At 42.2% G+C, this 11,483-nt stretch overlaps 1 protein-coding gene across 1 annotated transcript; it reads right to left on the bottom strand.

Moving 5' to 3' along the window:
- Window positions 1-10: 10 nt before the first annotated feature.
- Window positions 11-7,522, bottom strand: LOC124696177 (homeobox-leucine zipper protein HOX10-like). The gene is made up of 18 exons (XM_047228940.1): window positions 7,293-7,522; window positions 6,842-7,001; window positions 6,359-6,441; window positions 6,167-6,257; window positions 5,978-6,073; window positions 5,178-5,291; window positions 5,000-5,083; window positions 4,711-4,866; window positions 4,543-4,617; window positions 4,211-4,317; window positions 3,938-4,121; window positions 3,398-3,586; window positions 2,965-3,045; window positions 1,894-2,025; window positions 1,157-1,479; window positions 980-1,085; window positions 492-641; window positions 11-173 (listed from the first exon to the last, which is right to left on the bottom strand). The coding sequence occupies exons 1-18, from the start codon at window positions 7,520-7,522 to the stop codon at window positions 27-29; spliced, it is 2,508 nt and encodes an 835-aa protein (XP_047084896.1). The 3' UTR covers window positions 11-26.
- Between the last annotated feature and the right edge of the window lie 3,961 nt (window positions 7,523-11,483).

The raw sequence follows: 11,483 nt of genomic DNA, 5'->3' as shown, positions 1-11,483 counted from the left end.
GGACGGACAGATCACATCACTTCACATCACACGAAGGACCAGTTCACGAAGCAGAAAGCCAGGCAGTGGACGGTGCTGTCCTCGCCCAGCACCTTCCATGCCACAGCTTGGTCGAAGGAGACATGCCTGCCCATCCCCGACATGCACACGCCTGACGGCAGGTAGACATGGCCCTGAACAAACCCCAAATAGCACAATGGTTAGCAACCTAGAATATAGAGAGCTGAAACTGAAGGATAATCTGGAATGCAGGTGGAAGGCATTGTATTTCTTGGTATGAAATGTTCAGACGACAGTGAACATGCGAACATACGGTATGTGTTCTGCAAGTTTATGGAAATTCTGGGGAATATTCAACAGCCAACAGTACGGTCTTTGCTACAGAGAATTTGGTGGACAATATTTTAGCCAGTGCAAGATTTAGTGATTTAGGGTGGCAGTTGATGCAAAAAAAAAAAGGTTGTGCAAAAAGGATGAGAAACTAGTTGTACCACTTCCATCAATTTTGAGATCTCCGAGAATAGAGCTTTTCTTCCAGACTCATCAAAGATCTTGTCCAATGTGAGGTCTTGTAAGGCAACAAGCGAAGTTTCTAACATGTCCAGTCCTGCCTTGTTGGCAAACGTAAACACGGGTATTTCCTGATAGAAGAAAGGCCAATTACAGCATCAATGTGAGAAAATGTACTGTGAGGTTAAGAAGTACAACTGCAAGAACTCAAATAAAATCATTTCAAAAAGAAGCAAGGTACATGCTCATCTACAAACATGCAATAAAGTATCAGTTATCATTAAAATCAAGTATGCATCAGAAGACCTAAGGACCAGGTAATGAAGTTTTTATAGCACATAGGTTAATATTTTTTGAGTGATCAATTTCTAATAGTAACAGATCTCCTAAATCAGGTCTAGATCAAATGATGAACACAAAGTGAGAGTAGGCTTCAAGTTGGAATTTGTTTGTCAGATTCTTTATATACCTTAAAAGAACAGCACAAGATAGCATCTTGGTAGTGCCATAGCATCTTCAACAATTGTTCCCCAGCTCCATCTGATTGGGTAAGTAACTCTACCCCTATATGGAAACTGTGGATAGCAATTACATCAGCTTGCAAATACCATGGAAATGAATCAAAGTGAATCACAAGTACGCTTACTGATAGCTCTGGCAAATCCATCGAGCAAGTGTTTCTGCTTCAGGTAAGCCAGAGAGTATCCTCTGCCCAGCATTTAGACCAGATTGAGATGGAGAGATAGCAATTGACACTCTTTGAACAGCAGAAACAATGCTACGGACATACTGACGGGCCATAGCTGCAACACTGTCTTGTAAATGCAGCTCATAAGGGAATTGAAAGGCGATTGTCAGCACAGATCGCACACTACAATTATCTGGAGATGCATCTGAGGCTTGGGTTGCGATGGAGCCCACTTCAAGACTAGATGCCAAATCTAATGTCCTACCAGAGGATACAATGTCCTGCATAAGATATGATGGTTAAAAACTTCATATAGATAATGGAAGAACTTTATTGCTTGCAGACTCTGCATCAAGGATTGACACCAAAGTATGCAGAACCTAAACCACGTGTACTGGAATAGAAGCAATCATTGACGAAAACCAATGAACTGTTACGTAACAGGAAGTAAAAACAAGATTCTTTTCTTTATATTGAAAGGATTTGTGCTGAACAGATTATCATCTAAGAGAAAGGAAAAGTATCACATGAACAATTTTACACTTGACCAGAGTTAAGTTACATAACAAAATGAAGGTCGCCTATGAAACTAATATACATCAATAATACATTACAGTTTACTGCACCAACACAAACAGATAGCAAATAAAGCACATGGTTAGAAAGAAGGAGTAATGTGGGTGGAAATGCTTAACTGTTTTCGTATCAAGTGGTATAACACGAAAGCCGGATGAAATCAATGGAGCATCATCTGGAAAATCAGCAATTGGTGCAAAAACAAGCTGGAAGGAGGATCCCACAGATTTCTCATGTATTCCTGTGCAAAGCTGAAATGCCAAAAAGACAAATGGTACACCACGAACTCAGTATAGTATAAACATTTTAACGAATGGCAACCCTTCCAAGTGAAGTAAGGTATTGTAGAAATAGAAGACTTCAAAATCACATTAAACCAACTTTCCTCACAAAATCACATTAAACCAGAACATTTACATTCTTGTAGAAAGCTTTTCACCTTTTACTCTACTTAGCAAAATATACAGTATGTGGTAAACCTCTTCGACTGGCTTGGGACGTCGTAACAAAATGTGTAAACCTCTTAGAAGGCGTGTAACAACTTCTACCTTTTCAATGAAATAAAACGCAAAGATTCCTTTGTGTTTTCTCGAAAAAAAGCTACTTTGTATAACCAGACAAACATTGAGCCATGTTAGCTGTTACTTTATAGGCTGATTTTCTTGCAAACATGCATAGTGAAACAAGCTGCGAACTACTCCCTTTGTCCCAATGGAAGTGGCGTATAATTTAACTAGGAAGTCCCCTTTTGGTGGCGCAGGTGACAGAAAAGTGCAAACCTTCCTGTTTTGCCCCTGGTCGTCATTTATTTGGAGGAGATTTTTTCGCTGGATGCGGACGTGTGAGGCAAGGAAAGCCAATGAGAAACGGAGAGAGAGCATGCAACAAAGGAAGACTTGCTGAGAGAGAGAAAAGGCATGCTGGGGCCCGCCACTTGCTGACACTAGCGTCTGAATCATGTGCTGTTATTGCGGGTAGTAAAAACTCTTTGAGCTTATTTCAGTCTAGCAAAGCTCCGCGTGAAAAAAATTCAGCGCCACTCTCATCAGGTCGGAGTGAGGAACCAGAAAATATAATTTCATCTTTTAAGTAAGATGCTAGTGATAGTGTGATGCTAGTGAACTGTAGACATGTTCTCCAAAGAGTTACTTTACTGCCAGCATAACGTGCAATGTCGTTAAGATTCTCACCTGAAGCATGTCAATATCTCTTGAAAAAAGAACTTCATCATGAGTGAGAGGTTGACCTTCAAGGCGAACAACTTCAAGAATCTGCACATTATTTGCTTTTTCAAATTAAAGATAACAAATAATAAGCCATGTGGTACATTTAATATGACAATGGTAATATAGCGATAAACTAACTAGTTATGTTGTACATTTAATATGACAATGGCAATCTAGCGATAAACTAATTAGTTATGTTGTATCGTTCTACACTATGGTAATGTAACAACAGCAGTGAGAATACAAGAACTAATTTATGTTTACCCTCAAAATAGTAGTTTACTACGAGTCTAGGTCAGTAATTCGATTCAATAATAGTAATACACTGATATTGAGATACCGGATTACTAACAAATGCAACAGCACAAGCTTTCGACATAAACAACAACAAATATACCTCCTCATTCTCTACTGTGTGAGCAAGTGGCATGATGATCTGGTTCCCAGAAAATCTCATCGGACGCAGCCCAGGGAATGAACATGTGCTTGTTTTCAGTGCTGAAGCCAAATACGCATCCATACTGTAATCAGCCCATTCAGATCTATGCTCCCTCAGAAATCGAATGAGTATCGCTGCTGGGACACTCTACAATATACCAAAATAAAGGAAGAAAGATTTAAATAAGGATTTATCTCCATTGATTTAACAGTTACTAAAAAACAGAAAATGGGCAAACTAGTTTTAAAGCACTCAAACAAGTGTCTATAATATGACTTCTCAAATAGCAATGGTTAAGGAAACAATTAAATCAGAACCCACAAATTTGTGGTCGAATTATAATATCTTAAAACTCATTATCAACTCTATATCTGAGCAATGTATTATGTGCATGTGCATGCATGTTGAAGTGCTGAACCACTATTGAAGTTTCATTTTCATACAAAATAATAAAGACGGATCATTGTTACATACTAATGAACTAAGGTCGCCGTTTACCTGCAGTAGCATCGATGCCTTAGCACATATAGTACCTCCAGGGGCTGCAAAAGCATTGCCACCATTGCTGATGTTCCTAATTTTCTTAGTTGAGTTGCAAGCAACAACTACATCTTCAATGCCATCTCCACCCATTATAGACCAACCATCGTCATTGAAACCGCTGATGGCATCATTAAAGCCTCTAAGAAAAACGTAAATAATTGTGTCAGAAACATGTCAACAAGATGCATACATTAATCGTAGGAAGAGTAAAAGTTGATCCAAATTCACCTGCTCAGCCTTTGACTAAAGGTTCTTAGTACTGCAGGTTGCCTGCCCAAGGGATAGACCACCTCACCACTCGTTTCTTGAGCAATTTGTCTGACGTGGCGGAGTGCCTTGATATGTAGGTGCAGTTAGTAAATTTTAGTATTAAGTACAGTGCATAGAACGAACTCCCAGGATCTCCATAGACTAAAAATCTTAATCATTTTCACAACATATCAAGCATAAAACTTCAGTTCATGATTAAGTGGTTTCCCGTAGAATGGTGAGTTTGTAATCAGTACCAATGCAACTTCACACACAGAGATGTAGTGAATCAACACTCTATAAGCACTCACCGCAGCAGTAATTTTCTGAGCAACTACCCTAGAAGACTCATAGAGAGGCCGGAGCACTTCAGGAACATTCCATGCCTGAAAGATGAAATCAAATCAAATATTTAATGGATGCCTGACAGAAAAAGTCCTACATCTACGAACAATATGGATAGAAAGCAGGGGTCATACCTCAAATTCCAGATGGTCCACTATATGCACAATGGAACCTCCACCTTCACAGGGGCGAACTAAATATCCACTTGGAAGCATTTCAGCTCTAACAAACTGCTGTGCAGAAGCTGCACTTGGACCACCCCCAGAACCACTCAAGGATCTCTCGCAGACCTTAGTGATGGAAGATATTAGCGAGAGGTGATATCATGGCTCGTAATTCCTTAGCGGATAGAAAGGAGTGATATCCTAGGTCATATTTAATAGAGTTAAATAAGTAAAACTTAGTGCTCGTGGTCATACGTACCACAAGGCTGCCATCTTCCACTATGGTTGTATACCTTAGAGTCCAAAAATCACGTGCAGGGACTAAAGTTGTTGGAGCATACAGCTGCAAAAAAAAAAGAAACATAGTGTTCACAGCAGGAATCATGTGCATCACTGCATAGGCTGAAGAAACATTAAAAAAATGGTTTAATGCTGACCTGTGTGTAAACAAGTTCAATCGTTCCTCCATTTGCACCTGGTAACACCGTGAAAACTTCCAGGCTTCGACAATCACGGAACCAAGACGGTCGATCTTTCAAGATCTCTACAACCTACGTAACAAAATTCTATCAGGAAGGCAATTTATTGATACCCTTTCGCAAATATTAAGTTGTATTGACAGTTCAATTTTTTTGTAATTAATTAGTAGGCAAAATATATGTATGTGAGGTGAGAGCGTTCATCTCTTTTGTACATCCTAAGTGGTCGGAAACTTTCCAGGTTCCTATGGGAAAGGAGACTTCAAATTTAAGTCCCAAGTATTCTGTTGCACGTATTAAAAAAAAATTCAGTTGCATCCCTAGCACAATTTATTCCAACATACTTATGTGAGGAGGGTTTCCTACAGCACAGCCTAAGTCGTCAGAGAAAACTAAGGAGCCTACAGAAGAGGATACTATTCATTTAAGGCCTAAAGTATAGAATTGCCTTCTGATCAAACTTCACTGCATCCCAAATAACTAACATATTGGCAGCAATGTCTTCCATGGCATTTGAGTTTCTTACGTCCTCAACAAGTCACTGTATCCACACAGAAACCCAAGTCTAAATCAGTTGCAGAATACTTGCTCCAGATTAATATTGAAAAAAAAAACTCTAGAAGTTGTTAAGTTTCATGCCCAACCAGTAGATCCAAATGTCTGAACTGATGGAAAGAAGGCGGGCAATCCACATATATGTTAACAGATGCAACATAAATTTTCAAAACTGAGCACCAAGAAGCATATAAAGCACTTACTCTTGTTGGTTCTAGATTCACCAAACCACAGGCGCGGGCAGCAACACCACGGCAACCATGTGAAATGGCCACGATACCAACCGAATCCGGACCAGGCTAAAGTCATGACAACAGAACGTAATTAGCAAATTGTCAAATTTGTATTGGTGTTAATCGCAAAAGAAAAAAAGAACAGAGTTGTCATGTAACCTTCATCCCAGGCATCTGGACCCAATCAATAGCTGTTCCAGTAGCCTTCGAGAGGAATTCTGTCAGGGTCTCCTCTGCAATTGAAAGGAGCCTGGAACACGAAAATAAATCTAGTTTCAGGAAAGGAAGATGGAGGAAAGGCAAGGTCAGTAGCATGAATTCTTCCCTAGCTACAAGGAGCGATTTTCTTACCCAGAAGGGTTACTTGCATCCCTTGGAGGGTTTTGAGGGGTAGTTACATTCGACTCACAGCTTGTATCATTTGCCATCGAACTCTGTATTCAATCAAGAGATGTTATCAGGAAAAGCAGGGGTACACAATTACACATAGAGCAATCTGGTTAACCGTCTAACATCCCAAGGAACAAATCATGGCTATTTTGAGCATCCTGTAAACTAGAAACTCTAGGTGGTAGATCTACATTAGAACAGTAGCATAAGGGATCGATGTCCTTAACTTACTGGTACTTTGAAACTAATGCACTACTAGTACACTACCATACTCACAGTCTCCCATTCAACTATAAAGAATTATATAACGCAAATGGAAATGTGCATGTGACAGTGTGTATTATATTACGCAAAAGAAATGTGAATAAACAAGACTTGAGCAAGGGCATGTTAGTAGGAAGGGGGTGGAAGTGGAACACCTACATCACCATAACAAAAGCTTACATTCTTGAGCTGCTGCCGCACTTGTGCATTCTCATGAACCAGCTGGGAGACCTGTTTCTGTAGGCGTTCGTTCTCCTCCATAAGAAGCTTGTTCATAGCAGCCACTTTTCTGTTGACGGACTCAAGCCGAGAAGACTCCTTCCGCAGCTTATCTCGGCACCTGCAAGAACCAGGCGCAGCAGTCCGCATGAGTACGGTACCAGAACCGAGGCTCAGATACATGTAAAGCAATTCAGGTGATAACTTGTGCCCATACAAGAATAACCGTGGAGAGTTTCACACCAGCAATGTAACAGTTGTACAAGAAAACTACCACACGATTTATTTTTTAACCGGAAGGGCATCACTCAGGGGATATTTATTTACTACAATAACAACATTACAGATTGCTCTTCAAAAAAAAAACATTACAGATTTAGCAAAATGTAGGTAGGAGAAGTGGTATGTTTACCTTCTGTTCTGGAACCAGACCTTGATCTGCCTGGCCTCGATGTTGGCTAGCGTGGGGCACTCGCGCAGCAGCTGCTGCCGGCGCGAGGACGTGGGCTTGGGGCAGTCGGCGTAGACGCGCTCGAGCGCCTCGATCTGCTCCGGCGTGTACCGCACGTACTTGCCCGAGTCCGGCCCCGCGCCGCCTCTGTCGCTGCTCCCGCCTCGCATCGCCGTCGCCGCCGCAGCCATTAATTGTTACCTCGCCCGTGCAAATGCCAGAACCAGGATGTGCACGCTTCAATTTTGGGTTTGAGTAGATCCCTGGAGCAAAAGAAAAAGGTGAGGTGTGTGTAAAATGATATTTTCGCCCAAAAATGTCATTCCCCGCGAATGAAATGTACTACTGCTGCCAGCCAAGAATGCAGAATGCAGGCAGATGGACTGGAGTGTACACGCAAACAAAACTGGTACTAACGCTCGCTCAGGTCCTAGATGTGGGTGGTAGAAAACAAGCAATGCGCTGTTTATTGCAGAATCGCCGGCAGCTGCTAGAGCTAGAGTGGGGCAGGGCAGGGCAGGCGCGCGACATTGTGAGTAAAATTTGGTTGTACGCCCAAAATAAGTAGGTAGCCGAAATTACCACATCCCCGCAGCTATGAAGAACGCAGCGCACGGAACAAGAAATGCCAGCCTAATCAAGCGACGGCGAGCTAGATCCCAGACAGACAGAAAGAGCTGGGCGGTTGCGAGTTTTTCTCACCTTCTCTCCCGGCGCCGCCCGGAGACGCCTCCTCCCTCGCTCACAGCCGCCTCCCGCCGCCGCAGACCGGCATCGGATCCAGCTTGGTCACCGGAGCAGCCGCCGCCGCCGAAAGCTCCACTCCACTCCAGTGGGTACTCTCTCTCTAGCTCTGGCTCTGGGTGGCGTCGCTCGTAATTGAGGAGAGAGAGAGAGTGACGGGAAAAGGCTGGGGAGACGACAGCTTTAAAAGCCGGGACAGCGACGCGGAGCAGCACCGCCGCAGTCGCCGGAGAGACAAAGCTCACTTCGTGGGTGGACCCGGCCTACGTGCGGCCGCCGTGCCACAGCAAGTCCCCCAGCTGTCCTACGGTGCACCACGTCCACGCGCCGCTCGCGAGCCGGCTCTGCGTGGGCCCACGTTGCTGCGCCGGTCGCCGTGGGCCCACATTGCAGACGCTAGTTACTTTTTCACTTTCACCCCTCACCTCCCGTGGGTGAAAACTGAAAAGAGAGAATGCAGCGGTAAAAGTTTGAGGAGGAACGGAGCCGGTGAAGAGCACGCACGGTGGGCATCAGTAGCTTGCTTCCAAACAGCACCTTTTTATTTACCCCACGGAGTGAGGGAGTATGATGGCTGCGAAAACGCTGTCTTGTCTTAGTGTCCACCGCTAATCGAGGATGAATGAAATGCTAAACTAGATTACTGGAGCTAGCAGGCAGGTGGTGGTAAAGCTGCAGTAGTACCGTCTAAGCAAAGCCAGGCTCGGGGTATTACTATATTGCTTTTGATGATGTACTACAAAGTGTAGCTGTGTAGGGGTACCGGTACAAGCTTTAACCCGGTGAGTGCCCAGCCGCCCGCGCTTGCACCGGCACGCACGTACGGGCTGCTCGTGTCAAACGTGAAAATAGTTTGGTTTTGCACTCGTTTACCTTTTTCTTTTGGAAATGGGGATTAAAGTCCGGGCTTCTGCATCACGCTGATGCACACGATTTTTTATTAAAAAAGTTTAAGAGTACATAGTTTAGAACACCTCAGGCATATAGACCAACATAAGGCAGAAACCCCAATACGGATGAAAGCCTTAGATTGTCTATCAACTTCATTTAACCAATTACCAAACATATTCGTAATATTGGTTGGAGGTGGGAGATCAAAAGTGAAATTAATCGTGCGCCAAAGTAATTTAGCTAAAGGGTAAGTTATGAAGAGGTGTTCAATAGTCTCCTGCTCTCCCCAAAAAACACATTTTGTACACCCATTCCACCGTCTTTTAGCTTCCTTATTACTCAAGAACCATATAAATATTTTTATCTTAAGAGGAATTTTAACTTTCCATAGGTATTTTCGCAAGAAAGGTGTGTGGTCATTCATAACTTACCCGCCATAGGTACTGTACTGTAAACGAGCCATTTATTGTCAGACTCCAAACGAAACGATCATTCTCTCCGTTTAGGTTAACTCTCATAAGTTTTCGGCATAACTGAACCACAAAGTCCATTTGTTTTCCACCAACAACCTTCTGAAACTGATATTCAGAGGTGTTTGAGCTAACACATGGGCTACTGTTACATTTTTATGATTTTATACAAAGATGGATATTGATGAGCTAGTGGGCGTTTTCCTAACCAAGTATCTTCCCATAAACGAGTATTTGCTCCATTACCAACCTTAAAAAAGCCTCGACTAAAGAAATCGTCCTTAACCCCCATGAATCCCTTCCAAAAAGGAGAGTCTATATGCTTAGCTTTCACCTCAGATAAGGTCTTTTGTCTTAGGTATTTATTATGTAGCAATTCTTGCCACACCCCGTCCTCATTAAGAACTTTATAAAGTCATTTACTCAATAAACATCTATTTTTGTGTTCAAGAACCTCAATACCCAAATCCCCTTGGTCTTTGGGTCGGCAGACAATATTCCATTTTGTAAGTCTATATTTTCTTTTATTCTCATCGGACTGCCAAAAGAATCTAGACCTATAGAAATCAAATCTTTTCCTTACCCCAACAGGTATCTCCAGAAAAGACAACATAAACATAGGTAAACTTGTTCAAACTGAATTGATAAGAACAAGTCTATCCCCATAAGATAGTAAATTGCCTTTCCAGCATCCCAATTTGCTTTCAAATCGGGTCTCCACTGGATACCAATCAGAATTTCTAAGTTTCATGTAATGGATGGGAATACCTAAGTATCTAAAGGGTAAGGAACCAGAGTCACATCCAAAGATCTGCTTATACTGGTCAACCTCATCCTCTGCCATATCAAAACAAAACAACTCACTTTTGTGGAAATTAATTTTAATCCCTGAGAACTCTTCGAACAGACATAATATCAATTTCATATTCACCGCTTTCACCAAGTCATGCTCCAAAAACAGAATTGTGTCATCCGTGATGACCCACAAGTATAGGGGGTGTATCGTAGTACTTTCGATAAATAAGAGTGTCGAACCCAACGAGGAGCAGAAGGTGTTGACAAGCAGTTTCGATGAAGGATTCACCGTAAATGCTCACGGACAAGTATTCGGGGGTTCGATATAGCAGATAAATAAAGTACAAGTAAATAAAATGCGAGAGTAATAATTGCGGCGAGTGGCCCAATCCTTTTTAGCACAAAGGACAAGCCGGTTTGTTTACTTATAATGACCAAACGTTCTTGAGAACACACGGGAATTTAGTCTAGTGCTTTCGCTTCATATAGCTGATTAATCTTCATTGTTTTGATAAGTGTTGTGTGGGTGAACCTATGCTAATGCACCGCCCTTCCTAGGACTAATACATACTTGTGATTATACCCCTTGCAAGCATCCGCAAATACAAGAAAATAATTAAGATAAATCTAACCACAGACCTTAAACTACGAGATCCTGCTATCCCTCCCCGCATCGATATACCAACGGGGGTTCGGGTTTCGTCACTCCGGCAACCCCGCAATAAGCAAACGAATACAAGATGTATTCCCCTAGGCCCATAAAGGTGAAGTATCATGTAGTCGACGTTCACATGACACCACTAGAAGAATAACACCACAACTTAAATATCAAACCATTGAATATTACCCAACATAATTCACTACTAACATTTAGACTTCACCCATGTCCTCAAGAACTAAACGAATGTGGTGACCCGGCATACCACTGCATGGTGTAGTATGCAAGTCTGATATAACACCAATGAAACACCGTTCCACTAGTATTATATCGCTCAGAGTGGTACAACAGAAACATATGCGGGTCCAAGGCATGTCTATAGAATTACATCACAGACTCTGTTACATAAGATCATCATAGCCTCCTACTTTACAATGAGGTAAAACTGCAAATAAACTCCAGAAGAACGACTCGTAGACTAGTCTTATCACGAACTCTATCTGTAGAGTATTTAACTAGCTATTGTGGCTATGAATAGATTCTAGCTAAATAGGAGCTAGGTTTAGGAAGCTAGTTCCCTTCTACTCGCTTAAT

The sequence above is a fragment of the Lolium rigidum genome, chromosome 3, assembly GCF_022539505.1.
Source record: "Lolium rigidum isolate FL_2022 chromosome 3, APGP_CSIRO_Lrig_0.1, whole genome shotgun sequence".
Lineage (NCBI taxonomy): Eukaryota > Viridiplantae > Streptophyta > Magnoliopsida > Poales > Poaceae > Lolium > Lolium rigidum.
Note: the sequence above shows the minus strand (reverse complement) of the source record. Positions and strands in the feature narration are given on the sequence as shown.

Excerpts from the sequence above, each read along its gene's own strand:
- LOC124696177 (XM_047228940.1), bottom strand. The coding sequence starts at position 7,522 with ATGGCTGCGGCGGCGACGGCGATGCGAGGCGGGAGCAGCGACAGAGGC. Across the intron at positions 7,002-7,292 it reads GTCTGGTTCCAGAACAGAAG|GTGCCGAGATAAGCTGCGGA; the intron begins GTAAACATACCA and ends TGGTTCTTGCAG. Across the intron at positions 3,046-3,397 it reads ACACAGTAGAGAATGAGGAG|ATTCTTGAAGTTGTTCGCCT; the intron begins GTATATTTGTTG and ends AATAATGTGCAG.